General features: G+C 41.3%; 2 protein-coding genes and 1 non-coding gene across 7 annotated transcripts in view; 2 read left to right on the top strand and 1 right to left on the bottom strand.

Moving 5' to 3' along the window:
• Window positions 1-546: 546 nt before the first annotated feature.
• ERP29 (endoplasmic reticulum protein 29) lies at window positions 547-8,251 on the bottom strand. The gene is made up of 3 exons (XM_024741464.1): window positions 7,955-8,251; window positions 3,276-3,414; window positions 547-1,372 (listed from the first exon to the last, which is right to left on the bottom strand). Exons 1-3 carry the CDS (start codon window positions 8,096-8,098, stop codon window positions 870-872), a joined length of 786 nt encoding a protein of 261 aa, XP_024597232.1. The 5' UTR covers window positions 8,099-8,251; the 3' UTR covers window positions 547-869.
• A 169-nt stretch (window positions 8,252-8,420) lies between these two features.
• The window catches only part of TMEM116 (transmembrane protein 116), a 181,871-nt gene continuing 166,475 nt past the window's right edge, over window positions 8,421-23,816 (top strand). For 4 of the 5 annotated variants that reach the window (XM_024741500.1, XM_024741499.1, XM_024741501.1 and 1 more), the window contains exons 1-3: window positions 22,006-22,086; window positions 22,661-22,707; window positions 23,228-23,291. In XM_024741500.1, the coding sequence (XP_024597268.1) occupies window positions 22,039-22,086; window positions 22,661-22,707; window positions 23,228-23,291 (159 nt within the window). In that variant the 5' untranslated portion in view covers window positions 22,006-22,038. Of the gene's footprint in view, window positions 8,593-22,005; window positions 22,087-22,660; window positions 22,708-23,227; window positions 23,292-23,816 lie in introns of those variants that run through there. The other variant, XM_024741498.1, reaches the window with a different exon arrangement.
• LOC112397387 (U6 spliceosomal RNA) lies at window positions 23,002-23,109 on the top strand. Its single transcript, XR_003002794.1, has one exon. It is a non-coding gene; the product is annotated as a U6 spliceosomal RNA (small nuclear RNA).

Consider the following 23,816-nt stretch of genomic DNA (forward strand, 5'->3'; position numbering starts at 1 on the left):
TTTGTTTTTCCTCCTAGTTTCCTTTCTGTCCTATGATACTAAATGCCCTTATTTGAGCCCTGAAAAAGTTCTTGCCTGCTTCTTCAGTTATGAATTAACTCCACCCCAACATTCTTTTTCCTTTAACAAAAAGTGGGTACTTGGATATACCTCACTGCCATTTTTGACTTTCCCCAAAAGGTGGGCTCAGTTTATACTTTTTCATGTTCCGTTTTTGAGATGCTGTCACTGCCTCGACGCAGACGTGTTTCATATTAACAAGTGGAGGCTAAGCAACCATGAGCCAAATGCTTATAAAAATTATTTGTGGGGTGCCTATAGTAGTTTATGCTTGGGGAACAGTTTTGCAACCTCCGCTTCCATATATCTTAGTAAAAGTGGGCCCCAGGTAATGTACTATTTTCCATATGAGAATAGCAGTTATTGGTAGTCTGTTACCCTGGTAGAGCAGAGTCCACACCACCTTAGATTAAAAAATAAATTCAAAGGAGAAAGCAGGTCGTAGGCCAAAGTATAATTTGTAAAAGAAAACTGAATGGCTTCAGGTCCTTTTAACCAAAACACAGAAACTTTAATTGAATCAGAATTGTATCTATCAAAAACCTGGGCAGTACACTCTTCTTCATAGCACCAGTTCCTTCTGAGGGGGAATTTCACAAGCCATCTGAGTAAATGTACCAGCTGTACCAGACTGGTTACAGCGATGTTCCAAGCATTGTCACACCAGCATCAATATCTGGGCATACTCAGATTTCTGGTTTAGTGCCACTTTTCCTACCACTCCTTTATATCCCAGGAGGGTCTCACAGCCAACAGGTAGCTTACCCCTCCCCACCCCACCAAACCCTTGAAAACCCTGGAGTGCCTTTTCATAGCTCCTGCTTCTCGGCCCCCTTCTTCTGGAAGGCAGTCAAAATGTTTAGGCTCTTCTGGAGCTCTTCCTTCTTCCCATCGCTCATCTTGTTCTTCTCAATCAGCTTGGTGATCCGGGTCATCTCTGAGGCTGGGAAGTCCTCACCTTGGTCTAAGATCTTTCCCATGATCTTAAGGTATTGCTCAGCCCACTTCTTCTCAGCCTCCTTCACACTTGCAAGGTTGTCCTGCCCCTGCTTCAAGAGGGCCTGGCGGGCCTCCATACCAGAGGCCCTGATGAACTCTCCAGCAAGGGTGTCATACGCAGGCAGGCAACCAGGCATACCTAGGTAAACCCCATGTCCCTTTAGCCAGCGCTGGATGGCTCCAACCTTAACTGCCCCACTATATAGGACTGGGTTCTCAAAGTCCCCATCCCGGAAGAGGTAGAAGACTGGGTAGTTCTCCTTGTCCAGCTTGTATTTCTCACTCAGCTCCATATTCAGCTTGTCACCATAATCTGTGAGTAGAAACCAGAAATGAGGAATAAAACATGAGGAAGGTATGGCAGGAGGTTGCTGTGAAGCCTATCTGAGCTGAAGGGAAGAAGAATCTCGGCTGTTTGAATTCCTCCTCTGCTACTTCCTAGCCATGTGGCATTAGTCAAATCCTTTAATCTCTCTGAACTTCATTTTCCTCATCTGAAAAAGGGGAATTCTGCATATTTATTATATGCCCACTATGTGCCAGGGACTGTTCTAAGTGCTGGGGACTTAGTTGTGATTTAGAGTGATTAAGAGTATCAAGCTCTCTGACCTCAAAGAGCTCATACTCTTCAAAAAGTGAGAAGAGAGATAATAAAATGAACCAAAGTGATTAGTGCTATGACGAAAATAAAATGGTGATATGACACAGTGACTGGGTGAGAAGGCCCACTTTGGTCGGTCATGGAAGGCCTCCCTGTGAAGATGACATGAACTGAGGGACCTGAATATGTAGGAGACATATCAGACACATCAACAGCAGACACGTCAATTTGTGGGAAGAGTGTCTCAGGCAGAAAGGACTGCAAGTGCAAAAGCTCTGAGGCAGGAATGAGCTGGGTATATTTAAGGATTACAAAGTGTAGTCTGGCTGGAGCTTAGTGAATATGTGGTAGGTAACGAACTCAGTCCCTACCACTTGAGGGCTGTTGGGAGGACCCAATGAGGGGATATGTGCACTTAACCCGGCAGAGTTAAGTGTTTAATATGTGGTAGCTGTTAGTATTTGCTATGTCTTTCCCAAAAGGCAGCAGCAGCCCCAAGGGCTACAACTGGTTTCTTACACCTGGCCAGGAAGAAATGGCCAAGACCACCTATTACTGGGTAGTAGTATAGGAAGTGTGGGGTTCCAATCCTAGTTCTGGCGCTTTTATAATCTTGAGCAAGTTACTCTAAGCATCTGTTTCTTCATTTGGGGAGTCATAAAACTTCCTTCACAGAGTTGCCACAGGATGACATACATGTAAAACACTTAGCACAGTGGCCTGGCACATAATAAACATTTCAGAAATGTCAGCTATTGTTAATATTATTAAAGCCCCAAAGGAGTGGACTCACAGTTGAGTTAGACTTGATCAACTGCCCTGAAGAAGTGTGACAGCTACCTCTATCCAAGACCAGACTCAAGAGCTCACTAGGGAACTGTGGCATCTCAGCTGGGAGGAAGGAGAGAGGGAAGAACCTACTGCATTCCTCCTAAGAATACACACTTAGGAGGAGTTCTGAATGAGCCCCTTGCTACCCCACAGCCTGAGACAAATCATTTAAGCTCCTTGAGCTTCAGTTTTCCTCAAGTATAAAAAGGAGATAATGCATCTCGCTTCTCAGGCGAGGTTCAAGTAAAGATTAAAAATGCAATGTCTGTTTACATCTTTACAGACTGAAAAACCACTAAATGTTGGCAACTATGTATTAAAGTTGTCCCTATCATTCAGAGCTACCCTTGGTTTAGTGGCAGCTCTGGTGGATTTGAGCTAAAGCCCAAACCCAATAGTTTTGGTACAAAAGAGCTGAAATGAAGATGGAAAAACTGACTACGCTGTCCCCCGGGAGGCAAGGCACCCCCTCTGACTACAGTCCCCTGCAAAGAGAGCTCCAAGCTCTCACAATAAGTTTGATGTCAGTGTGGGTGAAGGGTGAAGGATGGTGAATTCCCTCCCCTCAGGCACCTGCAAGGCTGAGCTGAGGTTCTGTGGTCACAGAATCTGCTCAAGCTAAGCTTACTGTGGGTACCAGACTCCTTGAGAGGACATGACCCCATTTATACTCCTCGTGTGTGGCTCAGACAGAAAGGCACTGGGTATTCCCCCTATAAGTAGGGAAGTAATTCCTAGTTTCCTCCCTCTCTGCCCTCTTCAGTCATCCCAGACTTATCCATACCTGAGATCCCCACCTCTGCCACCAAGAGATCATCGCTGGAAGCCGAGTTTTCAGCCAGACGCTTGAACTCATCCTGCTTCTCACCGTACGGGTACTGGGTGTCAAACTTCACCAAGACGAACTTGCTTTTGGGAATGACCTGAGGGCATACACAGCTGAGCAAGTGGGGGTTCCCAAGGACCTCTGGGGCTAATTCCCTTTCCCAAGGGACCCCTGTTTAAGAAACAGAGTGGAAAACAAGCCCACAAGGGAGACAAGCTCTCATATACTAACCTTCATTCATTCATTCACCCATTGATTCACTTAACAATTTGACGGTGTCTACTACTGAGTACCCCATTAAGTAGTTGCTCACACTAATCAAACTGTCTGGAACAAACAATGCTATAGATGTACTAAGGCCTTCTCCTCCAGTGGCCCTCTTGGTAAGGCTAAGGAAACGCATCCTTAGCCACTTTACGTTGGCCCCTGTCGTGCCCATCATCCCAGGGGCCTTTCTCTGGCAATGAACCAGAAATCTGACCCAAACCAAACAACCGTCTATAAAGGAGTTGGCACCACGGAGGATGCTCTGGCTAGGGAGTCCAGAGTTTGCACTCTGCAATTTCAGGGCTCATAGGAAGTTGCTGAGAGGCCAGGCTTGGGACAATGTCCCCTCCCTAAACTACAGTTTCCTTGAAGCTAGATCTCTAAGACCTCAACTGTCACGGTCCAGACTTCTATTTCAATTATGGTAAAATTTACATCACAGGGATTTATTACATTAACTGTGTTGCACAACCATCACTAACATCTAGTTACAGAACATTTTCATCACCCGAAAAGGAATCACGTATCCATTAAGCAGTCATTCCCCAATCCTCCTTCCCCCAGCTGCCGGCAACCACTAATCTGCTTCCTGTCTGTATGGATTTGTCTATTCTGATGGACTCATACAATAAGTGACCTTTTGTGTCTAGTTTCTTTCACTTAGCATAATGTTTTCAAGATTCATTCACGTTGTAGCATGCATCAGTATTTCATTCCTTTTTATGGCCAAATATTCCACTGTATGGATATATCATACTTTGTTTACCCATTCACCAGGAGGTGGACATTTGGGTTGTTTCTACCTTTTGGTTATTTGTGAATAGTGCTGTTATAAACATTTGTGTACAAGTTTTTGTTTGAACACCTGTTTTCATCTCTTTTGGGAATATATCTAGGAGTGGAACTGCAGGGTCATATAGCAATTCTATATTTAACTTATTGAGGAATTCTAAAACTTCATTTTGATGGTTTCACCCAATGCATAGATTTTCAGTTGCTCTACTCTTTTTTTTTTTTGCAGTACGTGGGCCTCTCACTGTCGCGGTTTCTCCCGATGCGGAGCACAGGCTCCGGACGCGCAGGCTCAGAGACCATGGCTCACGGGCCCAGCCGCTCCGCGGCATGTGGGATATTCCCGGACCAGGGCATGAACCCGTGTCCCCTGCATCGGCAGGCGGGCTCTCAACCACTGCGCCACCAGGGAAGCCCCTAATGCATAGATTTTATCTAATAAGCCGCCTCTGGTTGGTAGTACTGCCTCCCCTCCTCCTACAACTTTTAATTTTTCTAATCAAAGTCATCACTACGGGTTAATTTTTCATCACAGGCAATCCTGCCATAATTAAGTCAAGCTGACATCAGTCCAGTTTTTGTTAGTCCTTGTTTCTTACTGTGGGTTGCTGTCCATTTCGTTTTAGGTTTTCAAAAATATTTAACAGTACCAGAGGACCCAAGGGAAGAGGGAGAAGGGACCAGAACAGGTAATCCTTAAGTGGTCACTGACCCCAAAAATTCTGAGTTCTGGAGTCTAAGAGCAGGGAAGACTTAAAAATATAAATCAGATCACATCCCTCTGGCCCATTTGGCCTTATTTCAGTTCAACACACCAAACATTCCCACTCAGGGCCTTTTCATTTGCTGTCTCTGCTGGCTAGAGTGCCCTTTCCTTGGTTCTTTCCATGGTTGTCAAAGCTCAGTTCAAATGTCGTCTCCTAACGGAGAGGCCTCCCCCACTCATACCATCTAATTCTGCTTCATTTCCATCATATTCTAGCAGGCTACTGCCCTCGACTTTCTTCACTGCATTAACCACTCTCTGAAATCCTTATCTGCTTATTGTCGGTCCTCTCCACTAAAATATAATTTATGAGAATAAGGACCGTCTCTGACCTGTTTTCTGCTGTATTATCGCTAGTGCCCAGCAGTGCCCTGGCATGTGGCAGATGCTCTGAAAATATCTGATAAATGAACAAAACCAGGGCAGGCTTTGATAGCAGATGCTACATGTCCAGGGAGAAAATTTTATAAAAGAACACATGAAAACCTAACTTCAAGGGGCCTACATTTATATTATGGAATAATATTAATAATCATACAGTGGTGTAACACTGAAATAGAATTGAGAGGCCTTCATCTTTTATTTTCACCATTCTTAGCCATCAGCAGAATGGTTTTGAATGGCAAACATTTGCACAGCTAATTTTTTCTTGTTCTTTTACTCAACCTGTACTCAACCTGTACCCCTTAACTGCTTTAGAAATCTCTCTCGGGACTTTCCTGGTGATCCAGTGGTTAAGACTCCGTGCTTCCAATGTAGCGGGCACGGGTTCGATCCCTGGTCAGGGAACTAAGATCCCACATGTGGCACAGCGTGGCACATCCTTGAGGAATCAGCTCCACCATAAACTACATTTAGTTGACTTCCTTCTTCAATGTATAGATGAATTCATCATTCATTCATTCATTCAATAAAAAGGTAGTGAGGACCTAACATGTGTGCCAGGCACTGTTCTAAGTGAACACAGCAGTAAAGAAAACAGACAGGGTTTCTCATTTTTAGTGATGGTAAAGGGCAAGAAAAAAAAAAGACACTGGAAATCTCTGAAAGGCAAAGCACGGAACAAGTCTCCTGGATATGGTAACCCTAGGAAGCTCCCTTTTTGTTCAATAGTGAAGGAAGAGAGTGAGATTTAGAAAGGGACTGGAGAAAACATTTGTTCATTCATTCGACAAATTATTATTGAGCATCTTCTATGTAACAGGTAACCTCCTAGGTTGTGCAGATGATCAGTGAACAAGACACACAAGGTAGTTCTTCACAAGCATATAACATCCTAGTGTGGGACACAATACACTAGACAAGAAAAAAAAATCAGTGATGAGTGCTCTACAGAGAAATCAAACAGGGTAATGTGACTGGCACTTTAGACTGGGGGAGGGGTAAATCTGAGAAGGTAACATTTAACCCAAGCCTGAACAACGAGGAGCAACCAGCCTTTCAAAGATTGGGCAAAGAATGTTCTAGTCACAAAGAACTGCCAGTACAAAGGGCCTAAAGGCAGTACTGAGCTAGTAACAGCCAAAGGACAGAGGGCACAAAGAGGAGAATGATTAGGAGATGAGAGGAGAGGGAAGCAAGGGTCAGATCACCTAGGTCTTAGGCTACTGGACTGAGAGGCTCCAGAGTGAAAACAGGGAGACTAGTGAGGAGGCTATATAACCATAGCCTAGACTAGGGTGGTAGCTGTAAAGATGGAAGCACACCAATTGATTAGGAAATACTACTACTGTTACAATGCAGTTTCCCTCTAAGTCACATGTGGTCTGTGATGTTACCCCATATCCATGTTGGGTGGTAGGGGTGTCCCTTTGCCAGGAAAGCCCCCTAAAGCAAAGGGTGCTGTGGGGTGTGTGCCTGACAACCAGCAAAGTTTTAAATTCTTGAAACTTTGCATTCCATGAGCCACAGGTGCCGACTCCACAAGGAACCCTTTTGAAAATACGAAGAGTTAAACCACTTGAGATAGATTTAGAGATTTAGAGCTCCACTTCTTGGTTTCACTTCTTGGTTCACTTCCCAGCAGTGGGTACAAATTAAGAAAATAAATTAATAAATCTCAACACTTAGCTTGCCCATCTCATAGGCGAAGTTAAAAAGGTGCCAGTGGGTGTAAAATTAAGGGATTGGGACTGCATTCAGCCTTCAATATTTCCAACGTCCATTTACCGAGGCCAAGACCTCAATTCTGTAAATATGAAGGCGGGGGTAGAGGCGAATCCTTCCTTCCATGTCTCGACCCGATTTGATTTGTCACCAGGCCCAAGACACTCACTGTAGGGTGGTTGAACCGAAGCTTATTTTTAACCCTAGCACTTTTTAAGGAGACGCAGAATATCTGGACAGTGGCTGCAATCCAAGCCAAGCCAAAGGGAGAGGGGCGCTGAAACGCAGGCTAACGAGCCGCGTTTCCAACCTTGCCCCACCACAGACGGGTGGCGTCCGCCTAGCACCGCCCTCCGAGTCTCCTACTTGGGATTTGAGGATTGGATCTCGCCCGGCACCGCCCTCTTCCCATATGCGACGGGAAGAAGGCACCCGGCGCCCTCGGCTGCACCTCTGCAGTTCTCTTGCAAAAGAGGAAGCAAGTGCAAATACTGCAAAGGTGCGCGAGGACCCTGGAACACGTATGCTCCATGGTCATGATACGGCCTCGGCCCAGATTCCACCAGTCCTACAGGACGGTGGGAAGTCACGGGATTGTCGCTACAGACCACCTCCTGCCAGCTCTCTGTCCCCTGTGTCCCCCACGGGTGCGCGCTCCCCTGGGCAGTCTGGCTGCACCTGTGCGCGATGTCCCCCGCCCCGTTACCTTGTAGAAAGTGATTGTATCCAGGGGAAGGGCGCCCTTGGTGTGCAGGCCGCTGCCGCCTTGCGGAGCAGAGAGGAGCAGGAGGAACAGGAGAAGGGGAAACAATTGGGAGAGAGAAGCGGCGCGGAGAACAGCGGCAGCCATAACGCCGGATTCTGGCAGTAAGAGATAGGAAGGCTGTAGTGGAGCAAGCGCGGAGCCGGGAGTCACGTGGCTAGGAAGGCGGGCACGGGTGCGCTCACGTGTACAGCCAGGCCGGCGTGGCGAGAGGGAGGAGCCACGTGAGGGGCGGGGAAATGGAGCTGCCGCGCGTGCGCACTCGGCGAAGCCCCAGCAGGCCTAGGGAGAGCGGGCCTGGCCGCGTGGCAGTGTGGGGGTTGGACGGCAGTGCCGGGGAGGCTGGGGGAGGGGAGGAAGAAGAGGAGGAAGGAGAGACTGCCGCGCACGCGCACTCAGCGAGGCTTGCTGCCAGCCTGCTCTTTTCCCGTCCTTCTCCGCGTGAGCCGCGGCGGGAAGCGCGTGCTCGGCGTCCTTGCAGTTCTTCGATGGCTATCTTTTAAGAAGACGACGAGGCCAGCCGTCATTTCTTCCTGCCTTTGGTCCGTCAGGCAGTCGGTTGGGACCTGTTGCTACCTTCGGTTAGTCTGTCAGTCTGACTGTGCTACTACCCCTCAGTCATACTCCTCTCCCTCCCTTAGCCACGACCCGAGTTGGTAAGTGAGACTCAGCTATTCGTCAGTATTGCAGTCAGGGCCACTCCTGCCGCTTCCCAGTCCGATATGAGGCCTACGCTGTGGTGAGTGCCTCACCAGGGAGGCTCCAGGCTCCTATAAAAACAGGCTTCCCTGAAAGCTGAGTACCCGTCGAGCTGTGTCCTGGGCTCTCTGAAGATTTTTTTTTTTTTTTTTTTGCAGTACGCGGGCCTCTCACCGCTGCGGCCTCTCCCGCCGCGGGGCACAGGCTCCCGACGCGCAGGGCCAGCGGCCATAGCTCACGGGCCCAGCCGTCCCGCGGCACGTGGGATCCTCCCGGATCGGGGCACGAACCCGCGTCCCCAGCATCGGCAGGCAGACTCCCAACCACTGCGCCACCTCCCAACCACTGCGCCACCAGGGAAGCCCTGAAGATATATATTTTTTAAATCCTAGTAATTCTCTTCAACAGATGTTTGTTCAGGATAGTTTACACCAGATCCTGGTTTTTGCCTGCGGTAATACAGAATCAAGAGGAAAGAGATAGCAGTGTACTGAACAAACTCAGTGGTGGAAGGAGACGTGGGAATAGCAATATAATCATTACAGTGTAATCGGTAGAAAATAAGACTATATTACAGTCTCGTGAAAGCACAAATGGAGATTCAGTCAGCCCTGCTCAGGAATGTCAGGGAAAGTTATAGACGGGAGATGACTTTTGAACTGGATCTTGAAAGAAGAGGAGGTGTTTGCAGGGCAAACACCAAAGGATATCTCTAGCAAGGGGGAAAGCATGATGAATCTGTAAAGGTAAATGGGCACGTTGTAAAGGGTCTTATCAAGCTAAAGGGTTTGGAGCCACCAGAGGCTGTAGCTAGGAGAGTGATGTTAGATTTGCTGTCACTCGGGAATAAAGGGGATGCATTGGAATGGAGAAAGCTGAGGTCAGGGAGGTTCACTGCAGTAGTCTTGGTGGGAGAGATTAAGGTCCTGTAATAGGACCTAATAGAAAGATGAGGGCTTCCCTGGTGGCGCAGTGGTTGAGAGTCCGCCTGCCGATGCAGGGGACACGGGTTTGTGCCCCGGTCCGGGAAGATCCCACATGCCGCGGAGCACCTGGGCCCGTGAGCCATGGCCGCTGAGCCTGCACGTCCAGAGCCTGTGCTCCGCAACGGGAGAGGCCACAACAGTGAGAGGCCCGCGTATCGCAAAAAAAAAAAAAAAAAAAAGATGAAAAGGTGAGGTTGGGATTGAGAAACTTTTATACGGTAGAATTCACAAGACTTGAACAAATGGATATGCTGGTAAGAGAATAAATTATATAATGCATTATAAGGGGCTTAGCACCAAGTTAACCATTGCATGTGTCCAATAAATGTGTGTGTAGGTATGTATGTATGTATAAAGTAGTCATCAAAGATAATAGCCAATCTTGGGCAGCCAGTTTAGATAGAAATTTTGAGAGTCCAGTGTGTGTGTGTGTTGGGAAGGTTCAGAAAAATTTATTTTGAGTTTGCCCTAATAAATTATTAAAGAAAATGCACCACATAGACAAATGAATAGAAGTTAGAAGAAGGGATAATTACTGTGAGCTAAGGTGGTTAAAGAAAGCTTCATGTAGGAGGTGGAAACGGAGAACATTTTAGGTGGAGAACAAGTGAAAAAAGAGCAGAAGTGGAAAAGAGCATGATGTTTTGGGGAATGACCGGCTTGCTTGAGGGAGTTCTCAAAACAGTAGATAGTAAGACAGTTTTAAGCCCAGGTAGGGGAGAATCTTGAAAATCAAATTAGGAAATTGCTATTTTGTCCTGTAGTCAATAAGGAGCTATTATCCACTTCTGAGTATATAAATGCATTGAGCACATCTACAGTAGTTACTATGATTGATCAGGAGTGACTTTTTAGTCATGATTAGTTTAGAAGTAGGTTTTGAGAAAAGTGCAAGAAGTGGATTGGTTGGAGAGGGAAGGGAAATATTGGTACTTTTGTTATGAATTGCAAAAGTGCAGTAATTGTCTTAATGCTGCCTTTTAATAGTGCCCTGGTCCCAGTCAGTTACCTCATGGTATAATTAGATTCTTGGCTTCAGGACCTTGACAACAACAATCTACACAAATAAGCCAAGTAAAACTCTCCATATTTAGGAAGTCATAAAATCCCGCAGTTGACTCTGCTGTGGAAAATCAAAAGTCTCACCTGGGTGAGGTAGGAAGGAGGAGGTGGCAAGGTATGTTACTTGAATGTGCATATGACTCGGTGTAGCAGCTGGAGTAAGGGAGAAGGAAAATGGCATGGTCTGCTAAGACAACTAATACATAAATTCTCCCATCTTTTTTTCTAACATCATCCAGCTGGTGAGCCCCCAGTCGCACTGACATCTTTTATTTCTCATATACACAAGGCATGTTCCTGCCTCAGAGCCTTTGTGCTGGCTTTCTCCCTCTAGAACACTTTTCTTCAAGATATTCATATGGCCGGCTCTTTCATTTCCTTCAAGTCTTTGACCCAATGTCAGCTTCCTAAGATCTACCCTGACCATACTTAAAAAAAAAATCGCTCCTCCCTGATACCTTCCTGCTTTCCATCTCCCTTCTCTCTGTTATTATTTTCTCCATAGCACTCTTCAGCTTAACATACTGTATAATTTGCTTATTTTCTTTTTAAAAATTAATTAATTAATTTGGCTGCATTGGGTCTTAGTTGTGGCACACGGGATCTTTTGTGACGGTACGTGGGTTCTTCGTTGTGGCATGCGGGCTTCTCTCTAGTTGTGGGCTGTGGGCTCCAGGGCATGCGGGTCAGTAGTTTTGGCGCATGGGCTCTCTAGTTGTGGTGCACGGGCTCCAGAGCGCATGGGCTTAGTTGCCCCACGGCATGTGGGATCTTAGTTCCCCGACCAGGAATTGAACCTGCGTCCCCTGCATTGGAAGGCGGATTCTTAACCACTGGACCACTTAAGGAAGTCCCTGCTTATTTTTCTAAGTATCTGTTTCCCGTGAGGGATGGGTTTGTTTTTGTTTTTATTTTTGTTTTGTCTTTTTGGTTCACTGTTACATCCCCAGCACCTAGAACAGTGTCTGGCACATGGTAGATGCTCAGTACATTCTTGTGCAGTGAATAAATGAGTCAAGTCAATGGAAGAGGAACTATTCCATAGCTGTCTCTCAAAATTCCATTGGTCCTTTCTGCATTCCCTTCTTAGATCACATATTGTACTTTGGAGCTATCCCATCCCTTAGAGCTAATTGCTTTTCCCCTGCAAGGTTTTGGTGATATTAACACTAGTTTTTTTGACATAGATGTCTTAATGAACACTTAAAGCAGATTTCACATTAAAAAAGTGTTATAGAAGGAAAATTTACTCCACAGTATGATTTTCTCCAAGCCCCATCCTCCTTTAAGAAGCTTTCAATATTTTTTAATAGCAGGATTATTCACATCATACCAATTAAAAAATATATTTTATTTATTTATTTGGCTGCATTGGGTCTCAGTTGTGGCACGTGGGGTCTTTTGTTGCAGCATGCGGGCTCTTCATCGCCGCCTGTGGGCTTCTCTCTAGTTCCGGCATGTGGGCTTCAGAGCGCTCAGGCTCTCTGGTTGTGGCGTGCGGGCTCTAGAGCACGCGGGCTCAGTAGTTGCGGTGAGCGGGCTTAGTTGCCCCATGGCATGTGGGATCTTAGTTCCCCAAGCACAGATCGAACTTGTGTCCCCTGCATTGGAAGGCAGATTCTTAACCACTGGACCACCAGGGAAGTCCCAAGAAGCTTTCAATGTTTAATAACTATTTACTGAACATATTTTACACGCCACACACTCTTCTGGAGGCAAGGGTTACACTGGTGAACAAAATAGTTGTGCTCCCTGCAGTCCTAGAGGAGAGACCAACATTAAATAAGTATACAAATAAATATATAATTACAAATTGTGATGATTTCTAAGAAAGAAAAGTTGAGGGCTTATGAAAGAATATGATAGGGGGAATAAATTTGCATTGAGGTGCATGGAAGACCTCTACAAACAATTATATTTGAGCTGATATAAGACCTAAAGCATGAATGGGATTCAGCTCTCAAGGAACTTACCCTTGATTGATGAAACAAACATTAAATAATTATATAAATAAATTTAAATTACACATTACTATGTGTTAGGAAGCATTTTAGGAAAAAACCCTAGTATGTGCAAAGGTTCTAGAATGAGAAAGAGGGAGTTCCCTGGCGGTCCAGTGGTTAGGACTCTGTGGTTCCACTGCTGGGGGCCTGGATTCGATCTGTAGTGGGGGAACTAAGATTCCCCAAGCTGCATGGTGTGACCAATAAAATAATACAGAATGAAAAAGAGCTTGAAATATTTGAGGAACAAAAAGAATTCCATTCTGGAATCTGTCTTTTAGTAATAAAAACATCAGCAAAGGAGATTATGTATGCGGAGATGTAGGGATGTTTACCACAGAATTGTTTGCAGAACGAAAAATAAAGGAAATTAAAAACAAAACCTGAAAAAAGCCTACATGTCCATCACGAGAGGAATTGCTGGATAAATTATCTTATGTGGAATACTATACAGCTATCAAAATTGATTAGAACTATTTATATTAAAGTGGAGAGATATCCATGAAATAACAGGTGAGAACAGTAATGTATACAGAAATATATGATCCCATTTTAAAAAACCTACCATACCACTGCAACAACCTCTGTATATGTGTGTGTGTGTGTGTGTATATAGAAGCATATATATATATATATATATATATATATATATATATATATATATATATTTGTATATGTTTTAATGAGAATAGAGAATGATGTAGAGAAATATACCAGGCTTTTTGCATTGGTTACAGTTCAGGGGAGTGGAGAGAAAGAAAATAATACTCTAACAAAAGGAAAAAAGGTTATTATGGAATAATGTTGAGCAAAAATGTAGAATATAAAATACTAGCTATAGAATTACTACAAACATGTAAAAATCGAATATGCATAAGGACAAAGACTTAAAGTAACAAAAATAAAACTCATTTTGACTAGATGAGATTGCAGCAAACTTTTTACTTTAGATTTCTCTTATTTCAATATTGTTTTTTCAATAAAGTAACATTAAAAAAATGCATAGAGATTTTAACATCCAGGGATCAGACCATTTCAGCAGAGATGTTTTTCTTTCTTCTTTTGTCCCATGTTCAATTCATGTTGTTTTGTCTTATCTTATGCACTGTCATAAGCCATCTGAAATACTGTCTAGGTCAAAGTGGGATGTAAATAAGTAAATAAAAATAACCTAATTCTTGCCAGTCTCTTCCCTTTTTAATCTATCCTGCACACTGCCAACATGTTACTCATGATAGTATCATGTAAAAGGATAATAATAATACTTGCTTCATAGGATTGTGAATGGATTAAATTAATGTATAGGAAGCATTTAGAATAGGGCCTGGCATATACTACATACTCACTAAGGACGAGTTATATGGTAATTATGTCATGTCATTTATTTGCTCAGAAGTTTATAATGGCACCTCTGCAGGATAAAATTCAAATGCAAGAGCCTCTACAATCTAGTTGTAAATAAAAATGCCACTTATAATATTACATGTAGGACTTTCCTGGTGGCACAGTGGTTAAGAACCTGCCTGCCAATGCAGTGGACATGGGTCAAGCCGTGGTCCAGGAAGATCCCCGGATCTTCCCAGGATCTTAGCTGCCGTGGAGCAGCTAAGCCCATGTGCCACTACTGAGCCTGTGCTCTAGAGCCTGTGAGCCACAACTACTGAGCCCACGGGCCTAGAGCCTGTGGTCTGCCACAAAAGGAGCCACCACAATGAGAAGCTTGTGCACCGCAATGAAGAGTAGCCCCCGCTTGCCACAACTAGAGGAGGCCTGTGCACAGAAACGAAGACCCAATGCAGAAATAAATAAATAAATAAATTTACATGTAGCTACTGAGCTCTTGAAATGTGGCTAACCAGAATTGAGACATAAGTGTAAAATACACCCTGAATTACAAAGTACAAAATTAAGAAAGTGAAATATTGCAGTGATTTTTATATTGATTGTATGTTGAAATGACAAAATTTTAAATATTTGGGTTAATAAAATATATTATTAAAATTAATTTTACCTGTTTCTTTTTACTTTTTTAAAAGTTTTTTAGAAACTTTTAAGTTACATATATGGCTCACATTACATATTTATTGGATAGAATGACTAGATTTTTAAAGTAAAATGTTGCTAACTTTTTCTTTTCTAAAAAAATTTTGCTCTCTTCTTATTGAAGTATAGTTGATTTACAATGTTGTGTTAGTTTCAGGTGTACAACAAAGTGATTCTTTTTCAGATTCTTTCCCATTATAGATTATTACAGGATATTAAATATAGTTCCCTGTGCTATACAGTAGAACCTTGTTGTTTACCTATTTTATATATAGTAGTGTGTATATGTTAATCCCAAACTCCTAATTTATCCCTCTCCCCTCTCTCTACTTTGGTAACCATAAATTTGTTTTCTATGCCTGTGTAATTCTGTTTCGTAAATAAGTTCATTTGTATCTTTTTTTTTTTTTTTTGGCTGCACGTCACGTCATGTGGGATCTTAGTCCCCAACCAGGGATTAAACCCATTCCCCCTGCAGTGGATGCATGGAGTCTTAACCACTGGACCGCCAGGGAAGTCCCTGTATCATTTTTTGAGATTTCATATATAAGTGGTATCATATATTTGTCTTTGTCTGACTTCACTTAGTGTGATAGTCTCTAGGTCCATCTATGTTGCTGCAAATGGCATTATTTCATTCTTTTTTATGGCTAATACTCCATTGTATACATATTCCACATCTTCTTTATCCATTCATCCCTCGATGAACATTTAGGTTGCTTCCATGTCTTGACTATTGTAGACAGCACTGCTATGAACATTGTGGTACATGTATCTTTTCGAATTAGAGTTTTCTCTGGATATGTGTCTAGGAGTGGAATTCCTAGATCATATGGTAACTCTATTTTTAGTTTTTTAAGGAACCTCCGTACTGTTCCCCATAGTGGCTGCACCAATTTACATTCCCACCAACAGTGTAGGAAGATTCCTTTTCCTCCACACTGTCTCCAGCATTTGTAGTATCTAGTCTTACATTTAGGTCTTTAATCCATATTGAATTTACTTTTGTATATGGCGTTAGAGAAAGTTCTAATTTCATTGATTTACATGTAGCTGTCCAGTTTATCTAGTCTTACATTTAGGTCTTTAATCCATTTTGAATTTACTTTTGTGTATGGTGTTAGAGAATGTTCTAATTTCATTGATTTACATGTAGTTGTCCAGTTTTCCCAATACCACTTATTGAAGAAACTGTCTTTTCTCCATTGTATATTCTTGCCTCCTTTGTCATAGATTAATTGACCATAAGTGCATGCGTTTATTTCTGGTCTTTGTGTCCTGTTCCATTGATCAGTGTGTCTTTTTTGTTCCATATTGTTTTGATGATGGTAGCTTTGTAATATAGTCTGAAGTCAGGGAGCATGATTCCTCCAGCTTAGTTTTTCTTTCTCAAGATTGTTTTGGCTATTCGGGGTCTTTTGTATTTCCATACAAATTAAAAAAAAATTTGTTCTAGTTCTGTGAAAAATGCCATTGGTAATTTGATAGGGATTGCACTGAATCTGTAGATTGCCTTGGGTAGTATGCTTATTTTAACAGTATTGATTCCTGCAATCCAAGAACACGGTACAACTTTCCATCTGTTTGTGTCATCTTCGATTTCTTTCATCATTGTCTTTTAGTTTTCAGAGTACAAGTCATTTGCCTCCTTAGATAGGTTTATTCCTAGGTATTTTATTCTTTCTGATGTGATGGTAAATGGGATTGGGTTACCATTTCATCCTAATCTCTGTCCAGTTGATATTTTAGACCCAAGTGCAGTATACTTACATTTATTTCTATTAACTTTTATATTATTATAAAATAAAACTCATTATTCTAAAGTATAAGATCTATCCCTCACAACTTTCGTACATTCATTCAATAAATACTGAATGCCTATTTTAGTCACTTTTAGGCACTAGAGATATTGAGGTTAATGAGACAGATAAGTTGCCTGGCCCCAAGGAAGTTACAGTCTAGTAAGGAGAAATAGGCACACAAACAAACAAGATATTTTGGAATTTAAATAAATGTTACATCTCTGAGGTGATGACATTTGACCTGATGCTTGAAGGATGAGAAGGAGCTAGTCATGTGATTATCTGGGGGAAGAGCATTCCAGAGAGGGAAGAGCTATTGCAAATTATCTGAATTGGAAAAGTATTTGACATGTTGGATAAACACACAGTGGTGGGCAGACACTAAGATAGCCCCCAATGATGCCTGCCTCTTGGTATTCACACTGTTGTGTAATCCTCTCCACTTGAGTGTTGACAAGATCTATGATGAGTAGAATACAGGAAAGGTGATGGTATGTCACTTCAGTCGTTTGCTTACATAAGATTGAGACTTCCATGTCGCTAGGAGGTCATCTTGCAGAAATCCACATGGCAAAGAACTGAGTGTAGCCTTGCACCAAGAGTTAGTTAGGAGCTGAGGCCCTCAGGCCCACAACCCTCAAGGAACGGAATTAGGCCAACAACTGTATGAACTTGGAAGCAGATCCTTCTCCATTTGAGCCTTCAGACGAGACCCAGCCCTGGTCAACATCTTGGTCATAACCTTGTGAGAGACACTGAAGCAGAAGACCCAACTAAGCTATTCGTGAACTCTTAACTCACAGATGCTGTGAGATAATACGTGTGTTTTAAGCTGCTAAATTTGTGGACATTTGTTATGATGCAATAGATAAGTAACACACATATTTGATAAATATGCTCACTGTATTTTCTTTCAAGTTATTGATGAAAATGTTTTACAGAACAGTGTCAAGTCAGAATTCTGGTTCACTCCACTAGAAGCCATTTTTTTTTTAGAAGCCATTTTTAAGTTGATATTTATCAATTAGTTAGCACTACCTTAGGTTTATTTAGAAATGCCCTTAATTGTGCTTCTACTTGGTCTACATTTTCTTTTCTTTTCTTTCTTTCTTTTTTTCTTTTGGCCACACTGCTCGGCCTATGGGATCCTAGTTCCCCGACCAGGAATCGAATCCGGGCCCCAGTAGTGAAAGTGCGGAGTCCCAACCACTGGACCACCAGGGAATTCCCAATATATTTTCTTATTTTTATATCATGAAATTTCTCACAAAATGTTTTGTCAAAATACCATATACACTGTGTCTAGTAATTCTGTCCAAAAAGAGAATGGGGTTAGTCTGGCATGATTTTTTTTTATAAATCCACGTTGAATTAATGGTTACTTTTTTCTAATTCTTTAAAGACACATCTTGGGACTTCCCTGGTGGCACAGTGGTTAAGAATCTGCCTGCCAATGCAGGGGACACGGGTTTGAGCCCTGGTCCAGGAAGATCTGAAATGCTGTGGAGCAGCTAAGCCCGTGTGCCACAACTGTTGAGCCTGTGCTCTAGAGCCCGCGAGCCACAACTACCGAGCCCACGTGCCACAACTTCTGAAGCCCGCGCGCCTAGAGCCCAAGCTCTGCAACAAGAGAAGCCACTGCAATAAGAAACCTGTGCACTGCATCGAAGAGTAGCCCCCACTTGCCACAACTAGAGAAAGCCCGTGTGCATCAAGTAAGACCCAACAACAAAGGCCCAATGTAGCCAAATATAAATAAATTGATAAAAACACATCTTTTGGATAGTTCATTCTAGAATCTTGTCTGAGATAAATACTAAGATCTTTGCAGATTCTACTATCCTTTCTCCTTATAAAAAGTGTTTAGTTATCAACAGCTTTCTACAACTTGTAGCAATTTCTGCAATTTCTAGCAATTTTTCCAGTTTTACATGAACTCTCAGATTTCATTCAATGGTTTATTGGGTTAACCTGCAAGTTTTACCAAAGCCCTGGAGTGTAATTTGTTCAGGCCAGGAGTGCTGTATTCATTTAGAGCAGTCAGATGCTCTCTTACAATCTTTATCTTCAGTTCCCTCTTACAATGTTTTACACTTTTTATTCTAAATATTATTCTTTTCAGTAGGAGAGAGAAACATGTTATCCATTAATCACTATACCATGAGTTTCAGCAATGGGATATATCCTTCCTTGCTTTTGTCCCAAACGTCATTTTTTTGGATAACAGCTTTATTAAGATATAATTTACGTACCATACAATTCATCCTTTTAAAGTGTACAATTCAGTGGTTTCCAGTATATTCATAGAATTGTACAACCAGCACCATTATCTAATTTTAGAATATTTTTATCATCCTAAAAAGAAAGCTTGTGCCCATTAGCAGTCACTCCCCATTCCCTCCCAAACTACCTTTCTAGCTCTAGGCAACACTAATCTACTTTCTGTCACTGTAAATTTGCCTGTTTGGGACATTTTTAAAAATAATTAATTTATTTGGCTGCGTTGGATCTTTGTTGCGGTACCTGGGATCGTCCTTGCAGCACGTGGGGTCTTTCGTTGTGGCGCTCATTGCGACGTGAGCTGTTTGTTGTGGCATGCTGGCTTCTCTCGAGTTGTGGTGTGCGGGTTTTCTCTTCTCTAGTTGTGGCGCAGGCTCCAGAGCACGTGGGCTCTGTAGTTGAGGCGCACAAGCTCAGTAGTTGTGGCGCATGGACTTAGTTGCCCCGCGGCATGTGGGATCTTAGTTCCCTGACCAGTGGCTGCAATATGTTATATTTCCACAGCAGTGTATGAGGTTTCCTATTTCTCAACATTCACTTGCTATTGTATTTTTATTATAGCCATCCTAGTAGGTGTGAAATGTCATCTCGTGATTTTAATTTGTATTTCCCTGGTGGCTTATGATGTTGATCATCTTTTCATGTGTATTAGTTATTCGTATTATTTTGGGGAGAAATCTCTAATTTAAAACCTTTGCCCGGGAATTCCCTTGCGGTCCAGTGGTTAGGGTTTAATGCTTTCACTGCCAGGGCCCGGGTTCGATCTCTGGTCGGGGAGCTAAGATCCCACAAGACGTGAGGTGCAGCCAAAAAAACAAAAAACGAAAAAACAAACCTTTGCCCATTTTTAAATTGGGTTGTGTTATTGAGTTGTAGGAATTCTTTATATATTCTACATAAAAGTCCCTCATTAGATATATGGTTTACAAATACTTTCTCCTATTCTGCGGGTTTTCTTTTTTACTTTCTTGATGGTATCCTTTGAAGCAGTAAAGTTTCTAATTTTGAAGACCAATTTATCTATTTTTTTCTTTTGTTGTTTGTGCTTTTGTTGTCATATCTAAGAAGCAATTGCCTAATAATTCTTTTGATGTCCCATTAATTTTTTAAATTACCTTAACCTGTTTTCCCATTAACCAGTTTCCTGTTAAGAGTACTGTATGTGTTAAGAGTGAGAACTATGATCAGACTGACTGAGTTTGAATGTTGGTGTTACCACTTGATAATTCTGTAACCAGAGGGAAAGTGACACAACTTCTTTAAGCCTCAGTTTCTTCATCTGTTAAATAAGAATAATACTTATTACCTCAAAGGTTGTGTTGAGGATTAAAATGCTTACAGAGAAAGCACTTGATGATTGGTAGCTATTATTACTAGAAATTTTCTTTAAGTACTATTTTTACTTAAATTAAAATACTTTACTACATAGGTGTTTTTCTTGACTTTGTATCCACTGCAGTAACTCGCTCATGGTAGAAGTTTAATGAATATCTGTTAACTGAAATTGATATGTAATATATAGTAGTAGCCCATTACATTGAGAACTGAGATGTGTTTGAGCTTGCTAAGGAGCTAAGTAAAAAGAACAGACAAAACTGAAAATAAATATCACCCAGTTCATCATTTGGGCTTGGGTTAGCCCTTGTAGAAAAAGAAATGGGAGAATTATGATTCCAAAGACACTTCAAGGGGGAACAGTGCTAAATATACAGAAGAGAGGGGCTTAATTTAGAGAGAAAAATAGAAAAGTAAACCCCCAAATGTTGGTTGGTGGCATAAGACATTTTAGAATAGATGCCAAAAGAGAAAAGTTCTCTTGTCAAGAGCAGCAGACTGATTTGCCATGGTTGTTCTCTGAACAATCTGAGATTTGTTCTTGACTGAGACAAGAGTCCTTTGTCCAAAAGCATTCTCTTATCACTTGGTGAGACTGTCATTAGTCCCCTCACCCTTATTAGATAGACATATGATTAGAGGCCTCAAAAGACTCCCTAAGATTTTATGGTAGGGATTTCTGATCCAGAAATATACTGGTATTTTAATTTGTTTATCTAATAATGTAAGCAAAGTGATTAGAGCCTACCTCTACTTAACAATGTCCTGTATTCCACTGCACATGATATTCTTAATTTCATATGAATAAATGAATAATATATTTAAATTACTCAAGCCATGCAAATGATCTAATTTATGTTATCAATAAATATTTGTAAAATGTATGAGTGTATGGTTAGATGAAAGATAAATGGTTATGTAAATGAAATGTTCTTCCTTCTGCTTTCTCCTTCCCCCAGTTTTTGTCCAAATTTTATCAGTTCTTCCAAATAATGTTCAAATGCCAATCAGTGTATATTATTTTTGTGTACAGATTATTTGAGATTTGGTATTCAAGCTATTTTTCCTACTATATTATAAGCTCCTGGAAGTCTGGGTCTGATCTTTTTTGTCTTTATATTTTCCGTAACACAGCATTTTACACAAAGTTGATATATAAACATAAGCATATTCAATGAATTGTATAATTTAGTAATATATTTACATTTATAAATGTAATATTACTACAAATATAATATTACAAATATTATATAATATTACATTTATTATATTTATGGTGGGAATTTTGGTACAGAATATTTAAGAAAACATTCGTATTATGAGATATTAATAACGCTTTCTCTTCACGCCTTTTCCAGATATTACTAAAAACTTACTGATTGAGTAAATATATAGTCTGTCTTCCCCAACACAGGCTTCTGTCCCTAAACAGGACAGGTTTCAAACAGACCTCCCTTCTTCCCTATTTTTCTCTCCCTTTTTTCTATTCTATTTCTCTCTTGCAGCTCTATTTACCTTTTCATGGTAACTCATTCTCTGTACTTTTTATTAGTCCTACATCTTGCCCCTTTTTACAATTCCTAATGCTTTTTAGAACTTTGTTTCCTTGTCACCTGCTCTTTCTATTTTTGTTCTTTCTGCTTGGCTTTCTCCTCCACTTGTCGCTACTTTCTCTCCTTGCCCTCAAGATACGGGGCAGGATTGGGTAGGGAGGAGCCCAGCTGGGTTAAGGGTGGAGCTACCTGTTTACTGCTTGGGATTCAGAACCTGACCAGGAAGGATCAGGCTGCTTGAATTTAGCTGAGGCTGAAGTCCGTATGGCCTGCCTACTGGAGGCTAGCATTTTGGAGGATAATTGGAACTTGGTGAGACTAGAAGCAGCCCCTTTCTTCGTTTTTCGATCCCCCTTCCTTCCTCCCTGTTCTGTATTTTTCACTCACAGCATCTCTTTCCATACTAACTTTTCTTCTTCCTTTTCCCCTGTTGCTTACTATTCTGTTTTTTCTGTCTGTCTAGCTCTCTGTCAGTTAACTTTATTTAGTATTTGTTTGCCTTTACTGTTACCCATTCTTTCCACATATCTGTCTGTTCTCTCTTAAAATTTAACTTTTTCTACCTCTTTTCCATTTTATTCTTCCCTTTATTAATTTTCTCATCCAACTCTCTTTTTTTCCTTCAGTCATTTTCTATCCACCTGTCTGTTCTTTTTATCTTACGGTTTCCCAGCAATGTAGCAATAAGGGAGGAATAAAGGAGCCACCCTGGCTTTCCAGGGGTCTATTCACCCTTTTTACTCATTCTCAGTCTTGTAGTGTGTTTTGATTAGGCACTGAAGAGTCTGTGCTTTGCACAGATAGTTAACAAACAGTGAAATTAGAGAAAGGTTGAATATTAAATTTAAAAGGCTTAATTTTATTCTTACTTTCTCTTTTTATTTAGTTATTTCCTGCAATACAGTGGATACAGTTTGTTATGGCTACTCTGAGGTAAGTTTATTTAACCTCATGTAATGTGACTGTTTGAACTAGTACAACTAGCAAAACTGGAGACAAGCAAAACTGGAGAATTCTGAAGTGTCTATATATATTTTTTTTTCCCTGGGGATTTGCTTTTACTCATTAGTTAGAAATGCTGTTCTTTACCATGTTGACATTATCTGATTAATAAAATGTAATAACATCAACAACAATAATAACAAAAAAAAACCAGATTGAAGGGTAACATCTGAAAATCAAAGGACAATTTGGTCAACAGGATTGATTTGCAAAATCAGTTGTGAAGTGCTCACTTTGGTAGCACGTATACTAAAAATTGTAATGATACAGAGAAGATTAGCTTAGCCTCTGCTTAAGGATGACACACAAATTCGTGAAGCATTCCATATTTTTAAAACATTTGTGCAGTTTATTTTACATCAATTATATGTCAATAAAGCTGTAAAGAAAAGTAGCAAAAACAAAGGAGCCCCAATTGTCCTGTTTAATGATAGTCTTTTATCTCTGCCAGTGTTATAGGTTCAAGTTCACTTATTGCCTATGCTGTATTCCAGAACATACAGAAATCTCCAGAGGTGAGCAGTCTCTTTCTGTGTTGGATTTGAACTTTTTGTGACTTAGCCTTTGAAATAAAAAAGAAAGGCGTCCCCTATAAATGATGGAATAATGCTATGAATTGCTTGTAAATTTGTCATTTTGATATAATACATTGAGATATTTTAGACATTGCCCCAAAGGTCTCCCTTTTCTTTTAGGTAGTTATTTTAATTATAATTTTTAATACTGAGGAATTGACTAAATGTGGATTAGTGGATAAATGTAGATTTTTTGGAGGTATGCATTAATTATTAAAGTCAAAGAAACAGAGTATTGTTTGAAGCCTATATTCATTCTAAGCATGGTAGGGTCCTGCCTAGAGGTGAGTTTTCTGATGTTCATATCTTGGTAAAATTGCTGGTGGGGCTGGAAGTAGTTCAAACACTGCTATACAAAAGGTATTTATTTTGCTGTTCTGGCTTTCTAGGCAATTACAATTTAATGGTGAAAATAGAACAAAAATACATCCTATGTAAAACTATTCATACCAAAAAAGTCAAATC

This window comes from Neophocaena asiaeorientalis, unplaced genomic scaffold (assembly GCF_003031525.2).
Source record: "Neophocaena asiaeorientalis asiaeorientalis breed wild unplaced genomic scaffold, Neophocaena_asiaeorientalis_V1.1 scaffold648, whole genome shotgun sequence".
Lineage (NCBI taxonomy): Eukaryota > Metazoa > Chordata > Mammalia > Artiodactyla > Phocoenidae > Neophocaena > Neophocaena asiaeorientalis.

Bases quoted from the DNA above. Each gene is read 5' to 3' on its own strand.
- ERP29 (XM_024741464.1), bottom strand. From the start codon at position 8,098: ATGGCTGCCGCTGTTCTCCGCGCCGCTTCTCTCTCCCAATTGTTTCCC. The intron at 3,415-7,954 runs GTAACGGGGCGG...GTATGCCCTCAG, and splicing joins ATACAATCACTTTCTACAAG to GTCATTCCCAAAAGCAAGTT. The intron at 1,373-3,275 runs GTATGGATAAGT...TTCTACTCACAG, and splicing joins GGCAGAGGTGGGGATCTCAG to ATTATGGTGACAAGCTGAAT.